Source organism: Agelaius tricolor, unplaced genomic scaffold (assembly GCF_023055355.1).
Source record: "Agelaius tricolor isolate 1412-34295 unplaced genomic scaffold, bAgeTri1.0.p SCAF_12, whole genome shotgun sequence".
Taxonomy (NCBI): domain Eukaryota; kingdom Metazoa; phylum Chordata; class Aves; order Passeriformes; family Icteridae; genus Agelaius; species Agelaius tricolor.
In genome coordinates, this window is record NW_027269272.1 from 3,474,112 (window position 1) to 3,492,815 (window position 18,704).

At 37.5% G+C, this 18,704-nt stretch overlaps 1 protein-coding gene across 13 annotated transcripts in view; it reads right to left on the reverse strand.

The window, feature by feature from the left end:
- PER2 (period circadian regulator 2) overlaps positions 1-18,704 on the reverse strand; it is a 50,216-nt gene that overhangs the window by 14,698 nt on the left and 16,814 nt on the right. For all 13 annotated transcript variants that reach the window (XM_071437148.1, XM_071437146.1, XM_071437139.1 and 10 more), the window contains 10 exons: positions 15,552-16,029; positions 14,726-14,794; positions 11,175-11,329; positions 10,534-10,655; positions 8,753-8,954; positions 7,202-7,253; positions 5,717-5,859; positions 5,448-5,526; positions 999-1,105; positions 175-328 (listed from right to left, as the gene is read on the reverse strand). In XM_071437148.1, the coding sequence (XP_071293249.1) occupies positions 175-328; positions 999-1,105; positions 5,448-5,526; positions 5,717-5,859; positions 7,202-7,253; positions 8,753-8,954; positions 10,534-10,655; positions 11,175-11,329; positions 14,726-14,794; positions 15,552-15,823 (1,355 nt within the window). In that variant the 5' untranslated portion in view covers positions 15,824-16,029. The remainder of the gene's footprint in view (positions 1-174; positions 329-998; positions 1,106-5,447; positions 5,527-5,716; positions 5,860-7,201; positions 7,254-8,752; positions 8,955-10,533; positions 10,656-11,174; positions 11,330-14,725; positions 14,795-15,551; positions 16,030-18,704) is intronic.

The window sequence follows — 18,704 nt, forward strand, 5'->3', positions numbered from 1 at the left end:
GCACGAACCAAACAGACACCAGCTCACTGCAAATTCAGGTGTTTCAACCACAGAGACCACTTTCAATTTACCACCTACATATCCTACACAGAATTTAATGCTTATTCTGTTCCTTCATCTTAAGGATCTCTATGTAAACCTGAGGGAGGGGAAAACAAAAATATCCTGACTTACGTCCTAACTTTGTGTCTCCCAATAATAAATGAAACTTTTCGACTCCAAGGGTTGATGAAACTGGACCAGCTGGTGTCCATGGTGATATAATCTCCATTCCTAGTGCAAAACCTGATTGGTGAATAGTCAAAAGGCTGCCCTCCATACTGAAGAACTGCAATGAAGGAATCAAACAGAAATTTCAGATTAATGTTTGCACAATTCCACATAATTCAGGATTTTACAATGAACTGTACATTCATGGAGGGAATGGACATTCAATGTACTTCCTCTTTATGGAGGAAGATGACACTTGAGGGAACAAATACTGGGTACATTGATACATTTAGAAATTCTGAGCTACCAGAATAAGCAGATCTTCATAATTTACTGGACTATGGTCAAGAAAATCACCTTTAGAATACAACAAACTAAAGAAGGCTGAAGAAGTGGCTTTACAAACTTTGCCAGAATGACTCTTATTTTCTTGTCCATGAAATAAGAAAGAATAACATGTAAGATATGACAACTTCTTTCACATCATTCTCATACTTTTTTTTATACTTTCATTCATTTTATACTTTTATGTATGAAATATTAATTTATAGCCAATTTGTTTACAACAGATATGTATTCTTCTTTGAAAGTACAAAACTGAGTCATTTCTCATTTTCATGGATTTGCATTAAGAATCAAGTTGTGCAGTAAAAGATTCAGTATTTACTCGTGGAAAAGAATCAAAGTCACAATTAAGTTTCTCCTACTACTTGTTGAGGTCTTTATAGTAATTTTAATTAAGTTCAAGAAAAAAAATGTGTATTTCTACACAGTAAGAAGTTACATACTTTTTTTGTGAATTGCTAGCATTAAGGGTCTGTCATTTGGGTGAAGATGTACCAAGACTGGTGTTCCTATTAAATCCTGAGGTAGGTATCCCAACAGAGGTACTGCTCTGGAGAAAGAAAGACAAAGAAAACATAATAAAAATCAAGTAGAATAAATGTACATTTCATGTTTGAAATGTTGTCATTTTAAGAGTTCTTTGCTGCATTTCCTGTGAAGAGCATGAATAATTTTAAGTTTACATTTGGTGAAAAAGCAGTGCCAAGTTAACAACAGTCACAGACTTAGGGCAAGGGAGGCTTTGTTTGTTTCTAGGCTGGTGCTTAGACCAAATCAAGGAGTCTGCTACAGCAGTTCTGTCCTTTCTTTGCTGCCTAACTTTAGAGGATAAATACTTACCCCAATTTTAAAAGAGCATTAATGAAGTTTAATCTTGTAAAACTCTCCTGAAGGTAAATAGTACCCCAATCCCTTGGCTGGGAGCCATGGCTAAGGATCAGAGGATTACCACAGCTGAACTAGCACCAGGGGAGCTGACCAGCACTCAAGACAACTTTCTCACAGGCAGGTGAAGAGTTCAGCTCAGAGGAGCTGCAAGGGAGCAAGCTTATTAACTAGAAAATTCAAAGCATTGGCACTGAATTCCTGCACGTTATCCATGACCACTTCTAGTGATGTGAAAAACTAATTCATGTGACAAAACAATTTTTATGGATCACTTCAAGCATTTGCATTAAGGATAAAGAGTGAAAGTTCACAAATACCACTCTGCACCCTACCCTGAAGGTTAACCACTGAAAATGTGCTTTGGAAAAAAAAAAAAATGTACTAAGTCAACACTACTCAGTGATGTTTAAGCTGCCAGATGCCAGCAAGTCCTTTTGTAAGCTCAAAATGCTGTATATCTTCCCCCAGCCCACTCACTGCCAAAGGCCCAGGGGCAGGGAGATACCTGAGTATCTGCACAGCTTTAAGGAAGAACTCAGCCCCAGACAGGGGATCTGTGTCAGGCAGGAACCCAAAAGCATTATGCAGCAAATGCCTTCAACACTGCACTTCCAACAACCCACTGGAATGACATCAGTTCCCCAAAACATCAAACATACCCTTCCAGCAAAGAGCCTGAGAGGGGAAAGTGGAGAGCAACTAATGCCCTATTATCAAAGCAATTAGCTTAATAATCAGTCTTAAAAGCTTGTAGATGAACTAAAGCAACAGAGCAGAAACTGGCATGGAACTCATACCAAACCAGATCCCTTTGACACATTGACATTTAGAAGTGCTGCCAAGTTCAAAGCACATGAGGACTTTAAAATCTCAGTCAACTCCAAACAACTTTAGCCAAGGCTTCATCAAATAACACCATAAGAAGGTTTTGTTCAGCACTGCTCCTCTTTGCCACCTGCTTTATGAAAGTCAGGGATCTACAATGTCAGACTGAGCTGGCCTTGCCTGCTCTGATGAAAAGGAAACTAAAAGATCATCCAGGACTTCCCACACTGCTGGAAAGAGGAGTTACAAAAATGGAGTTAAATTTTCTTGATGGTGCCAGACAATAAAACTACAGGCAATGGTCCCAGACTGGAGTCTGGAAAGCTGATGCTGGATGTTAGGAAAAGGTTTCTAACAGAGCAGTGCAACACAGGAGGTTTCCATACAGATTGAGTCATCTCTGTCTCTGAAAGTTTTCAGGCATTATTGAGACAAGGCCACAGCTGACCTTAGCCAGGACTGGGCAAGGTTTCATTTCAAGCAAAAGGACAGGACCAAGAGCTCCAGCAGTCCCTTCCAAGCAGCCCTTCAGTGCTCATATAATGCTGTATTTGAGAATGATATCTTGGCATCATTATGCTTCCTCATAATGAAGAACTCATAAAAATTCAGAGGTTAAGTTAATAAATTAATTTTATGAATGCAAATACACATGTGGCATAAGAATGGCTGATGAGGAGATGCTGCCAAGTTTAGTTTGTGTTTCATAGAACGACATTTAAAGTGTCAAAAAACATTAATAGGAAGTTTCTTTATATTATTATTGTAAGTTACACACAAAACTGCTTTAAATTAATTTACAAAGATCATTCCACTACAAACTTACACTCATGAAATATCAAATATATTAAGGCAGAGATCAGACAAATATGCATAAAGTTAATTTCTGTAATCAGTACGTGTTCATGGGTTGGAAAAATGCATATTTGTCTGACCTCTGCAGGTCAATCTCTGCACAGAGTAAATTAAGTAAAAATAGATATTTTCTTGAAATTAAATGGATCATTCCTATATGTATTTGTCCCCAGGGTTCAGGATTGGGTTTAATGTCGAGCAACAGTTTCAGGGTTATGTTATGAACAACACTCAGTCAACAGCAGGTGCTCAGTTGCACATTTTCAAATATTAAGATTCTGCTTTCTTTAAGAAACTCTTGCTTTGTGTATTCCACCAAACCCTGGAGAACTTAAGAGTAACAAACTGCATATGCATATCTTGGTAAACATTTATCAGGCTGCCAATGCTCTCAGGAGTTAAATAATTAAAAATCAACTACACAATCACAAGAACAGAAATAAATGCCACAAAGTCCTAATTTCAGACCAAGATATCAGCCCTCACTGGAAGTGTTAGAAAAATGGTACTTGAGAACAAGTGGTAACATCAAACTAACAGGAAAGAAGCTTCCATAGGATTGACAAGGAAGGATTTACTGCTCCACTCAAGCCCAAGAATAAGGGCAAGGCTCTCCACTCAGCAATTTTGCCATTTCTGTTAAATGACCACTGGAGATCACTGAGCTGTGCATGCACAGAGGAACAGAAGCTTTGCACTGTGCCCTCAGCCTCTTTGTAGAGATAAACCCACTCTGCAGCTGGCTTGAAGCTTGGAAATGAAGGAGAGAGAAAAATCCATGAAGACACAACTACAGTGGATTAAGTGCTTTTATCAACTTGAGCTGTTGAGAGGGACTGTATAAACCACAGCATGGAAAAACAGTTTGTCAGCATTTCACTGCCTATCCTACAGGAGCTCAGCCACAACATCTGCCTCTCTACAGGTAAAACTGTCTCAGAAGTCAAGCAGTGTTCTTTTTACCTTGACTCCATCTTAGTCAAACATCACAATAACCTCCTTTCCCCAATCCCCCTCTCTTCTGCTGCATTTAAGGATTTTGCCAAGGATGAAATATTTTTTTAGAAACTAGATTTCCACCCAAAAAATACCCCAGAATCTCAAAATTGTCCATTAGGCTCCTACTCTCTCTGAAGACATCCCCACCATCTCAACCTCCAAAAAAAATTTTAGCATTCTTAGAATGCTTAAAAACAAATGGGAGAATCTCAGCAGTCAGATGTTACCATTGCAGCTTACTTGGGTTTTCTAAGGAGGAAAAAAAAAAATCAAAGTACCATATACAGCCCAAATATCAGAAACCATCACAAAGAACATATCAAGGAAGTGGAAAAGGAAGGGGAAAGGCAGTGTTTTCAACTCAGGAATACATGAATTCTCTTTTCAAGTCAAGTCCCCAGGGCTCAGGATTGGGTTTAATGTCTTTATCCATGATCTGGCCAAGGGCATGGAGAGCACCCTCCATCAGTTTGCAGACAACAGCAAATTGGGTGAGAGAATTGATTCTCCCAGGGAATAATTGACAGGACAAGAGGAAATGGTCTCAGGGCAGGTTTAGACTGGCTATTAGGAAACGTTTCTTCATGGAAAGGGTTGTCAAGGAACAGGCTGCCCACAGGAGGGGTGCAGTCACCATCCCCAGAGTATTTAAAAATGTGCAGATGAGGCATTTAGGGACAGAGCTCAGTGCTGGACTTGATGATCTTAGAGGCCTTTTGCAACCTAAACGATTCTATGAAAGCTTGGTTTAGACCTCAGTTCCTAAGTCTTTGTATATACATTAAGATCACAGGTGGCATTTTTGTTTCTAATTTAGGCTGTAAATACTCTAACCAGCTTTTATGACTGTCAAAGCAATTTGAAGCCTTCAGCCAGTGCAATTTGAATTGTTTTTATATACCTTTTTTTAAGAAGTTCTAATGTTGTATTCAAAAGCTGTACCTCTAGCTGTCCCTGGGCCAGCAGAGAGCAACAGCAGAACATGTGCTGAATCAAACTTAAAAAACCAAAAAACCCACACCTAAATGTCTCATACAGGTGATAACTGGCAGCACAGGAATTCTTTTGAACATGGATTCATTGATTGAATTTATGTCCAGAATTTCCCAAGAGGGAAGGAAAGTGGAAGAACAAGTTGTTAGCAGGCACTTAAATACCAGTGTAATGTGTTCTCATGCATAGTGAAAATGGGGGATGTGCTTTTCTTAGGTTAAACACCCTTCAGTAGTTGCATGATTTTTAACCCCATACAGACACCTTAAATCCTGCAAAGATATTGGATAGCTTGCTCATCAGTAAATTTAAAAATAATTTTTGTAAGTTACCTTTCATCTACATCCTGAAACAAACAGGTTGGTGTGTGCGTAGTTGTAAAAATCCTTTTGTCAGGAGGAATTCTGGGTGCTGAGAGAAAAATAAAAGCACATTAGCAACTGGGGCTTTTGCACACATAGTACTTCAAGCTGCCAGTCCCAAGAGCATAGAGGAAAGCAGCAAGGACAGAGAACAGAAACAATTCTCTTTCATTTTAATAAAGCTTGAAGACATCTTACTTTTAGGAAAGCAAGCTAATCTTTGTGCACTCAATGCTTACCTTCATAACCAGAATGGACTTTTTCTGCAAGCAACACACAGCAAAGCTGGTCTTCTGCTATTTCTGGGTCTTGCACTTTGATAAGGTAGGGAGTCATCCGGAATGGGTGATAGCAAATCTCATTTTCCCGCTCCTTTCCCGCACTAATAATTAAAGAGAGTTAATTATTTCAACAGATTCATCTTACACTGAACACAATTTTAATTTATGCATTTCCCTCATGACACAAGAACTGCATGTTGGCTACTAAAATAGCACCCAAGATCTTAGCTTGACTTTTTTTTTTTTTGGTGGAAGAGAACCTAATTCTGATGGTGTCCTTTGTATACCAACTTCCATAAAGATTGTGCTGTTCTCTCTACTGCCTGAAACAATATCCACAGCAGCATCACATGGAAGTCTGATAGAAAACCAGCTCACACAATAAATTAAGTTACTTTGTTCTCCTTCAGAGGGATGAATTTACAGGGCTTTTTTACGAAGCCTGCTATATCCCCTGAGTTAACACAAAGGTCATCTTTTAATCAATATTTATTCCAGTTTAGAAGCAGTGAAGACTCAATATCTAATAACAGGTGTTTGCTTAACCAGAATGCAAACACAGTAATGAAAACAACAACCATTTACACAGTGACCAAAGAAGAATCAGTTGTAATAAGTTTATAACAGCAGAGCTAAATACAAGTAAAGCTTTTGAAAGCAGTAGTTGGACAAAAAATCTCCAGTAACACAAGCAGTTAAAAAAACTCCAATAACACTTCTACAGCACATCCAATGCAACACTCTGGAGCTCTGCATTACCTCCAATTCATTTCAAGTTTATTCATACCTCGACAGTAAGTATTTCTATTTACTCCAGAAGTAATTAAATAATTGGATCCACTATTTTTGCTTCAGAAATGCTGCCAGAGAGGCAGTAAGCATCAAGAAATCAAAGTGCACATGAAAGAACATGAACTAAGTTGCCAGCTTTTACTAAATAAATAAAAAAAACCCCAAAACTAAAGAGGAGTGATTGGGGCAGGAAAAGAAGGAAGAAAAGCAAACTAAAGAATTGTGTCCTCTCTTAACCAGAGGACAAAAGAGACAAGTCAAGTAACCCTTGAGTATCTTCCTAGGGGACACCTGAGATAAATCTGAGCCATTGGTTTTTTAGAATGAAGGAGACTGAAGCAGGTGCTGAACAGTTCTATTTCCATGACCCAAAGGCTTTCCAGAGCAGGAGGAGATGCTGTACCACCTTCCTTTATGGCACAAAGTCAATACTCACAGGGATTAACTGCCAAGATGGAACTTCCTGAAATCAGTTCCATTTTCTCTGTAGCTGCTACAGTTCATCAACTCAAGGATGTGCATATGTTTTGCTTTACAATCACATTATGAAAAAGCATGAAGTGTTCAAACCCTATGGTTCTTATAAAAGTCAAATCCTTATGTAATGCTTGGTTTCATAACACAACACTAAGCTTTACAATATTGACTTACCTGATGCGACAGAAAAAAGATTTCTCTTCCATGCAATCCTGGGTGGAAGACTCTAGAAATATTAAACATATTTCATAACAAGTTACAAATTACTAGAAGATGATGATATTTAGTGTAAGAATATTTTCTTAGATAATACATTTTTTTAAGTTTCAGTTTTCCCTGAACTCTCCATATGTACATCATAAGCAACTAAATCTGAACATCACTCAGCTTCTGAGGCTGGTGTGTGAATCACAGCTCCTGCTTTATCAAGTCTTTTTCTTAAACATATCTAAACAGCTCTCCAGTTTGAGCTGCTTACCCTTATCAACATTTTCACAGTACTTTACACCAATGACCAAAACTGTTTGGTTACCTAGGACTCCAAATCTGACCATCAAATGCACTTCCTAGCACCCCTCTTCTCTCTTTTTCCTGAAGACTTCTTCTCTCATGTTTTAAGCTGATTTCCCTCCATTTTCAGAGTAGCCACACACTGATTCCCAAGGGAAGCTCTGGCATTTCAAAGGCCTCCAGTGCACAATATTTTGGATATTATATTGTTTGGCAACAAATACATAAGAGTGTGCACACTTCTACTTGCTGCATTTTTTAAATTTGAAGCTGTACACAAACATAATAAAGCTACAGAAAATGTTTCAAGAAAGCAAAACCAAAAAAACTCCTGCCTAACTGAGTAATTAGGATTATATATAATTTACCACTGACCCTGTTTTGAGCCAGAGGTTGCACTGGAGAACTCAAAAGGTCCCTTCTGACCTGCTTTATGTTTGCATTGCTTAGCACATGTTTACTGCTGATTGTTTTTTCAGATTAAATATGGTTCACACCCTGGCTTTACTTCACAGATTTAGTATGCAATGGATTGGAATTTCAAACATTTAAAGCAGACCTTGAATTTCAAGTATTTAGTTGAAACAGTTGGCAGATATTTCTCAATTACTAACAGCTGCAGGTACATGAGTAAAACAATCCTACCACAAACAAATATCAAGTGCCCTGAGACATCTGATCCTTCACCATTAATTATCCTAAAATAATTTTTCTAAGGCTAGAAGAAGGGAGCTGTGATTACACTTGATGAGTGTCAGTGATGACAGCTGAAATACCTTTTTCTACACCATAATCAAGGTGTCCAGTATTCAAATCATAACTATTTTAAAAGGAAGGAGACAGAGTATTGTCCCCTTTACACTTGAGGAAGAGAAAATGTGAAGAAAAATTGTTTTCATTTGATTGCTAGTACAAGTGGAAAGTAAATTCACCATTCAGCATGAATTCCTACTTTGTTTTCATTCATCATCTGGCTGAAAGGGGAATGAGAACTGATAAATAATGACATTGAGAAGACTTTGAACCAAGACACAAGTCTTGCTGATTTACAGAATAGATTTGTACACCTAGGGTTGTTCAGAGGTGTTCTAATAATGACCCTGTGCTACACCCTCAAGCAGTGATGGGGAAGGATGGAAGGACATCCAAAATCAGTATTTGCATTTGTGTGACTGCAGGAAGGTCAGAGGAGTATCTGCTGCTGAGCCCACTCACCAGCTCTATTGCAGATGTTCCATGATGGTAATCTGTATGGGGTGGTAGAAGTATAGAACACACTGACATCCTGAGGTGCCAAGAACTCCACAAATTTGGCATTTTTAAAATAGCCCCTCTTGCAGCGAAGGATAGAAGCAGCTTGATCAGAGATGTATAAAATTTTCCCGGTTATCAAAGAAACAGCTACAGCAAACATATCCTAAAAACAAAAATCTCCAATTATTTAGACTGTTTGAAACATTCTTCAGTGCAGCATATATTTCTGAGAAAAACATTTAAGATATAAAACCATTAGTAAGTTCAAAATGAGAATTAAGGAAATTTAATTTTATTACAGATATTGAACACAATGAATCTGCTCATTAAGCAGACACAGAATATTTTTCAATTATGCAGTAAGAATAATACACTACTATTACTATACTAGTAAGAATAATACACTACTATTTTTCAATTATGCAGTAAGAATAATACACTACTATTTACTGGGTTACAAGCCCTAAATATCATTGTCTACAGTTCTGTGATGCAAAATGAATTTACAAACTAAGAATTAATGACCTTCTAGCTCTATAACTTCACATTTTCCCTGTGCTTGTTATTACAGACATGATTTACATGTAAGAAATTCAGGCATTTTTGAAAGGCTGTTTGTGTTAGCTGGTCCATCCACTAAAAGTGAAAAAAGGGCTCTAAACCACTTGGTAAAAAATAATGAGTACACAGGTGGGAAGAAGTCCCACACACTTGTATTGTTTCTCTTCCTGCCACAGAGGAGCTCCCTGCGTCACAACCTCGAGTGCTGCACTCCCAAACACTGCACAGGAACTGAAGAGCTGCCAGCAGAACACTGCTTTCACAAACAGATATTCACATTAATTGAACAATGTTTATGATATTTGGCTGAATTTCTCAGTTGTACTCTACACTTCCTATTTATTTCACCTTGTGGGCAGTCTTTACTATTCACACATTCAACAAAACCCACCTACTTCAAGCTATGGAACATCTCTCACCATGTTCTTGTTTTAGAGAGTTCAGACTTCATATATTCAATGAGGTTGCAGCTCAAAAAAATAGTAGAAGATAGTCTAATACATTTAGATGCCATTATTTTTTGAAGACTCCATAATTTATTCCTAAAATACTAATAATATGGAAATAAATATAATTTAAAAAATCATTCAGGTTATCATTTCACTGCTGGAACTCCAGTGATGGTCCTAGCTGTTCTTGTCTCTATGAGAACACAGCATCACTGAACCCCACAGAAAGCCTGCAAAGAGCAGACAAATCCCACAGGAAAGCACACAGTGATTCCAATACTTTTGTCACTCTTCAGTCACACTAACACAAAACTGGTGAAACATCAAATAACCCCTAGTTATAAGAATAAGCTGAAGTAATTCACTGTGTGCCTCAACCAAAATTTGGAAAAATTTAACTCTCCCAACTTTTGCAACTGCACTGAAATGAAACCTAAAGATGTGTCTCAGTGCTTTGTATCACATGGACACAGAGATTTGTGACACCACCACCTCCAGGCACAAGGTACCACTCAGGGGATCAGGGAGGTCAAACTTCTTATTTCCCACCTAACCAACAGAAACAAGTTTGTAAAATCTGAAAAAGCTCAGAGTTTCTTAACATCCCCCTTAGTTTCCTCAGCTTTATGGCCTAGCTACCAACCCTTCCCTTGTAAGAAGGAGGCATGGCTGAGAATTCCAGTTCCAGGAAACCTTTTCAATCCCCACTGAGACTCAGGGCAGCATACTCACCGCATTTTTCATGATGTATTCTGAGGTTATAGTCTCCACTTCTTCCACTGTGTAAGATGATACATTGAGACCAGCAGGCTGGGATTCATTAATCATCAACAACTGGTAATATTCCTCATTGGCTACATGAGAACAACAAACAATTTATAATCAAGATTATCAATAAATACCCTGCCCACAAGCAGTAAATGGCAAAAATATTTTTTGGCATAAATGCAGAAGTTGTGAAGTTGGCAGTTGGGAAATCTAGGCACTACTCCAAATACATCATTTTCCCTGGTAGAGCTTCCTCATCAGTAACTCAAACAAAAGTACACATCTTAATCTACCCATATAGGAATGGTCACATATTGTAGTCTGACAGCTCAAACAGTATGAAACTGTAAATTGTTTTCAAATCAATTTTCTAACTCAACCAAACAGCAGTAAAACATCAAGTCTCTAGAGAGCTGCTTCAACTCCCAAAGGAACAAAAGTTAACAAAGCCAACAAATAGGAACAACATGGAAATATCTGGTTAGGAAGGTTTTCAGTCATAGAACAGCTCTCTTTGTAGAGCTATGTTTATTTAAACTCCTGTTTTGAAAGTTTCACTTTAGCCAGGTTGGCATTATCTAGGCAGTATCACACTTTATTATTACCTTTAACTTGTTTAATGCTTTTAAGGGCATATTTCAATGTCGTTAGGACACTGGATTTGCCTTTGACTCTCTTCTCAGAAGGAAGGTGAGCTTTCAGCTCCTGCAGTGTTTTCAGCAATTCCTTTTGTGTTTTGGCTTTAGTGGACTGCTCACTACTGTAAGATGAAAAACAAAAACCACAACATCACTTGAATGCTTAAAGTGACACATCATCCTCAGAGAAGCCCAAACATACTCTGGCACTTGTCACTGACATCAATTTCTATCACCAGCCTCATTAACTTTACCAGTACTCCAGTACTCACTCAGTATCACGTTCCAGAACTTAAGGAAATTCTTATGTGACCATTTAAAATGAAAGATTTACCACCACCTCGAATGTAATTGTAAAATGGACTCTGTATGTGCAACAGTACATATGTCCAAGCACCACAGAATTTATTTTTTTTCCTTTGCCACAGTCCCCCTCCTCCCTTTTTAGTGGTATTTTCCTTAGTTCCTTTCAAAATCAAACTCAGAAATGTTCATGGACTCCAAAGGAGAGAAGCAGGAGGTCCATTCAACTCTTCACCTCCTGTTCAAGCAGATTCTCTTAAGAAAGGTCCCTGAAAAGGGAATGGCAGTGGGAGAGCATCAAGTTAACAAAACAAATGGAGAAATCCTTTGAATAATGTATCCCATCTAAGCATGGTAACACAATAAATAAGATGAGGAAACTCTGACTAAATTTGTAAGGGAAAGAATCAGAGGAGGCTGGAGACAGAAGCTGCATTCACAGGTCTCATGTTCAGAAGAGCTGTCTCAGTGGAGAAGGACAAACTACATTGACTATCAATGCCAATATCAGAAAGTTGTCACCTTCCTTTCCAGTTCCTGGGATCTCTCCCCATTATTGAGAGGTGCTGATACAGTCACAAAGGAAGAGAAAAGGAGGTGAGGGAAGTGGGGGAAAGGGTAGCAAAGATGGATGGCAGATGGGTAGGAAGGAGTTAAAATGATAAATCACCTTGCTTTTCACATTGGAGATTTTAAAAGCTGATCATTCACAATGATCAAGAGGATTATAGAGCTGTTCTTAAATCTTCCTGAATTTTATTTCCCTTCCAAAGGAAGGTCTTTTCTTAACACCTGATTGTCCTGGCTGGCAACCTGTAAGAAGTTACCCTGAGCACTGCTGTGGAAACAATAGTCCTGGCAACTGCACTGCCTGACTGAAGTGGCCAGAAAAGCTGCTTCAGCTGCCAAGTAATTTTCAAGAGGATTTGTGAACATTTTTCTGAGAGGTTTTAAGTGCTTGAAAAGGTAGATAAATCATCTGACAGGTGTTGGGTGTATTTCACTAAAAATGCTTGCAAAGTGACAAAGCTGTACTAGAGAATACACATTGTTCTTGATTCCATCACAGAGCACTGGGAGACACACATCATTCATTTACTCACTGGTCATTTTGTACCAAGAAATAATGGCAAGGGATCAAACAAAAGACTGTAGCACTCCCTTGGGAAACATGATGTTCATGCTGTGTATTAAAATCATGTGTACAACGTGGCTTGACAGCTTGGACTGCTGCAATCAAACAGGGCTTTGTTAGCAGGGTTTCATAGAAGAACCCTTCATGCTGGCAGCAGGGAAAAAGAGAGGAAAGATTATGAAATAACTGAGCATACTGCTGGTTTGTACTCTCAGAGCACAGACTGCTTCATGAGAGTGGTCAGATTCTTCTGCAAGGAAAAAAACCTTTCCAAATTAGCCTACAGCAGCAGCAAACACAGAAGATGGACATTCTTGGAAAATAAGTTACACAACTCCAGAATGTTTTTCCAGAGAGCAGGAGCATCAGGCACAGCAGGCAGCCACAGGGAAGGTGTGACTTGCAGAAGACAGAATAAGCAAGTTTATAAAGATAGGAGCTTTTCATTTTGCTTTTTTTGGACAGCAAATTGGAAAGGTATCTGCAGATATTAAACTAGAGTTGTTGGTTGGCACTGATACTGAATGCAAACCTGAATCAAAGATCAAGCCTACAAAGGTAAGGAGTTTGCCAGACTACTTAAGTCTTCTCTTTGAAGATCATTCTCAAGATATCTTCAGTCTTCCATTCCCAAATGATCAGATTTTGCTCTGTAACCCTCTAGCACAGTACCTGATGGCTGGGGAGAACACACTACCATCTGAATTCTTAATTATTTCTGAGCAGAGAGCTATTAATAAAATTTAAAATTGAAACACCAAAAAAACTGTAGTAACCAAATCCTCCAAAATTTCACAGTGAGGAAAACTAAATCAATTGGAAACAAAGACTAAAAAATTACTTTGGTTTACTCTTTCACACTAAGCAACATAAAGTCTGGATCACAATTTCCAGTTGAAAATACAGAATGAAACAAAATCTCCAGGTGCATGCAAGGCAGACACAGAAAATATGGTGAACACACACCAAATGGTGCATGGGAGTAATTTGAATTTGCACTTTTCTAGGAACTGTATCAGGTAGAAACACATTCAGGTAGGCAGATCTTAGATATGGGTCTTAACATCAACATGCTAGATATCTTTGATCTGCTCAGGACCAAGCTTGGACCTCCTGATCTGACTTAAAAGTTGGCTTAAAAAACGTCAACTTAGTTGACTTAGTCAACAAGTTGATTTAAAAAAAGTTGAATTAAAAAAAGTTGAATAGAGCTTGAAGGCTCTAAATATGAGCCTTCAAGCTACCAGGCTCCTCAAGGCTATCAGGGACAAAAGCAGAGTTCATACAGAGGGATTCATTCCTGCAGCTGGGGTTTGTGAATCATTCAGCCTTACTCCCTGGGGCCTTGAATCCCAGCAAATGGAACACAGGAGAGGCAGGGGATACAGCTGCTGGACACCAGGAATAACCCAGCTCAATGGTGAATTCTGATGGTAACACAGCTGCTGGACACCAGGAATAACCCAGCTCAGTGGTGAATTCTAATGGTAACACACTGCTGGACACCAGGAATAACCCAGCTCAATGGTGAATTCTGATGGTAACACAGCTGCTGGACACCAGGAATAACCCAGCTCAATGGTGAATTCTGATGGTAACACAGCTGCTGGACACCAGGAATAACCCAGCTCAATGGTGAATTCTGATGGTAACACACTGCTGGACATCAGGAATAACCCAGCTCAATGGTGAATTCTAATGGTAACACACGACCAAGTTCAGGCTAAATTCTGAAGAGTAAAAAAAACAATTCAAAGCTGCAAAACCCCACCGTAACTAAAGCAATATTCAAAGGGACCCACAAAAAACCAAAATGACAGAGTTAAGCTACCAAATCAAAACAAAGTAACACGACTTCAAAGGTTACCACACAACTCACATGGAACAGCAACAAAAAGCTCTAATTTAATCAAGTGGTTAATATGAGATGCTACTGATTATGGACAGGAAGAAATCAAAGACAGGATTTCTTGTGTAGCCATCCAGGTTGAGGCAAAACAAAACAAAACAAACAAAATACGACATTATTTAGTTTTCAGCATTTAGCATATTACTGAAAAATATATGCCCATTAATTTACCTGCATCCACTGCTGGACTGATTGTGTTCAGAGTTTGCAATCATCAGACTAAATGCATTTGAGCTTGAACTAGAATAAGGAAAAGAGAAAAAGATTAATATTTGAAAACCTAACAAAAAACTTGTTCATTGTAGCTTTTTATTTTCCTATTAATGACTGGCTACCTCAAAAAAAACCCAAAAAAACCCAAAAAAAACCCCACCAAAAAACCCACAAAAAACACCCCAACACAAAAACCCCAAAATCCCAACCCCAAATTTTAAAAGCCTCTGCATGGTACAACAAATGGGCACTAAAGCTGCAAACATTTATCTAAGCAGCACAGAACAGCTTGAGTGGGAAAGGACCCATAAGGATCCCTGACTCCCAACACCCTGGTCTCACAGGACTACTAGAGAGATGGTTCTGAACATGGCTTTGCTCTGTCCAGTAAACTACTACTGGAAATATTATTTTAATATTAAATATTTTAATATTTTAATATAGCATGGTTGTACCCTCACACATAAGAATTAACTGACAGGTTTTGACATACAGTTACAGAAGTCGGTTTACAAGAAAATAAATAAATAAGGCAAGTTAAACACTCAGTGATGAGAAGAAAGATGGAAATTATGCTGGCAATGCAAACACCAACACCAGAAATCTTTTCTTTAAGATTTATACTACATAATTTACACCACATCAGAGTACAACTTAAGCAGCACACTCAGCTCCCTGCTGAAGAGGCTTTCTACCTTAGTTATTATTCAGAAATATTGATTCAAATGTAAATAGTCTTTAGGGGCAAAAATAAAAGTGAAATGTATTTAATAAGAGCTACTACCTTTTATGACAGTCTGAAGATTCCATGAGCATTGCTGAATCCTTCCCATTTTCATCAGATTCATGACCATGAGAATCATGCCCACTTGAATAGTTTTCATTTGTGTCATTCCCACTGGAGTCATTGCCACTGGAGTCATTCCCACTGGAGCCACTGCTCATTTCAATATCTTCCTGAAGAACTTCATGAGGGTGCTCAGGCTTTGCTTGAATTTCTGAGTCTTCAGCAATCATCTGGCTGTGGTCAGTGGGAAGTCCAGAATAGTCACTCATCTTGAGCTGCTCTTTTAAGGAGAAGGATGGAGAAAGGTTTCCACTGATGCCAGGGCTCTGCTCCTCAGTGCTAGAGGAGAACCCCCAGAACGTGACAGAGTCCGTGGGACACTCATCAGAAACACTGCCAAGACCAAGAGCAAATCAAGCCATATTCAGAATTTTCCCTCTGTATAAACTCTGTTTGGAAGTACAGATGCACAAATCTGAGAAGGAAGGGAAGGAAGAAAAAAAAATTTATTTTCTTGTTTGTTTTACTGACAAACAGGAATTTGCACTGACTGAAGAAAGTAAAAAATGACATGCATGGTTAATATATTCAGCATTTACATGGTGAAATGTTTCAGTTAAATTGAAAAAATCTCACAATGTTTTATCATGAAAAAGGTATTTATATTTTAGTAAAAACCCACACACAGGAAAGTAAGTTGAAGGAAAACATGGAAAAACTCCTGAAAAGATCACATATTCCCTTGTTTTCTATTTTCTTACTTAATACTTGACAGTATTGCTGCCTAGATTTGGATTATAGCTATTATGATTTTCAGTGAAACCATTCCACTGCCTTTCAGTTTACCTTGATAAAGGAAAAAAACCTCTATTCAGACATCAGAGCATTGCTTATTTGCTGTGGAGGTGATTTGGGTTGGTCTTCTGTTTTATATTGGGGTTTGTTTCTTTTAAGATCAGTTGGGAAGGAACACTACTGAACTCTTCATTTCTTTCTTTATACAACAGCCATGTAGGTGAGCACACAGAACATGCAGCAGGAACAGGGAAACTAAACACACAAACACACCTCATCACCACCACCAAAACCTCTAAGGCATGAATAACCCTGAGAAGAATTTTATCTACTAATTACTACTCATTTGGGGGGTATGATAAAAATTGCTTGGAAGAGGAAGGTTAAAACAAAAACCACCCCACAGCCCTGCTTTTAAACCAAATTCTGATGCACCAGGCTCAACAATCAGAGTATACAGAGGTGAATCAAAGGCAGACCAATAGTGAAGTATCATCAAAAGAGAAGTACTGGAGAGCAGTTCAACTTCATTTATCTTTTAAAAAGATCATATTTAATCTGACTCACATCCTCATCCACTTCAGCAACTCAGAGACAACAAGAGTGTAAAACTATGAACTAAGATTCTTTGTGTGACTCTCTGTAGTTTTCAAGACAACAGAACCATGTATGTTCCTTCCTCTTTGTTCCTTTAAAATATTCACCATTACAATTATTAACTAATAAACCATTGACAAGAATGACAGCGAATAAAAAAAAATAACAACCATGTTTTGTTCATATTAACTACAGCAGTTTTGTCTTAAACACAAATAAATAAATATTTAGGTATTTAAGAAAAGACTGTAATGGAAAACATTCACCACAGTAATTTAAAACACACCATGATTCAACTCCCTCCAAAGCAACACCACATGGAAGCTATTTTCTTACCCTTCTAATTGATGTTTTTCCAGGCATTTTACATTTTTTTGCATTTTCCAGAAAACACTACTTGTCTCCTCATTTGGTCAAAATAATATGCAATATATCTGCTTTCATTTAAAAGTATAGTTTAAGGACATTTGCTTAAGCTATCAGTAATGGTATAAAGATATAAATAATTTTCTTTCCTTATGAGTATATTCACAAGTGAATTATAGGTGAATAATTATAGGTGTATATAATTCACAAGTGAATTATATTATTAGAATTCACTTGAAAAATTATATATATTACATTATATATAATATACATTATATATTATATATAACATTATCTATTATATTTTATATATTGTATATTTTTCTAAGTGAATTATTATATTATAATTATATTATTATAATTCACTTGAAAAATTATATATATTACATTATATATAATACACATTATATATTATATATAACATATTATCTATTATATTTTATATATTATATATTGTATATTTTTCTAAGTGAATTATTATATTATAATTATATTATTAGAATTCACTTGAAAAATTATATATATTACATTATATATAATATATATTATATATAACATATTATCTATTATATTTTATATATGATATATTTTTCTAAGTGAATTATATTATAATTATATTATTAGAATTCACTTAGAAAAATGCCTTTATGCCTATCTTATATATAATATATGTAATATATCTATAATATTTTATATATTATATTATAGATTATGTATTTTTCTAAGTGAATTATATTATTATAATTAATAATTATATTATTATAATTCACTTAGAAAAATGCCTTTCAGTAGAGTAAAATATATTTTTTCCTTCTGCAGGTATTCCCTACAGGTATTTTAATGCAGATAAAACAGCCCTCCTGTGATGCTGCTATATCCAGGCACTGAATTACCCCTCAGGAGCTCTGACAGTTTTTTCCTGGACTAAGGTTAACCACTTGTGTCTTGAGAATTACATAACCAGAGCCTGCGATAAAAGATATTTACTCTGAGCTGAAACTGCAGCATTATGTCACAATGGCACATTCTCTGGTGGCCAATGATTAACCGGGTCAGATAGTTCAGCTCTGATCTAATCTCGGTGCCACAAGGAGCTGACACTTGCCCTGCCCTGTGGGGACACTGAGAGAAGCTCTGGGTGTCCCAGCAGTGCCACAGCTGAGCTCAGCCTGCCTGGGTATGACAGGGACCAAAGCAGCCCTGAGAGCCAGCATGGAATGTGGCACAGGAATTCCTGCATGGACAAACCTCTGGTGCTGCACAGAGAGCAGTGCTCTGAAATGTGTCAGGTTAAGCTCTTTTCTGAGCCAGAGATGGGGCAACTGAGAGGCATTTTATACACTTTTATTCCATTTTCAGTCTCATGGGAAGGGGGAGACAATACAGATGTTA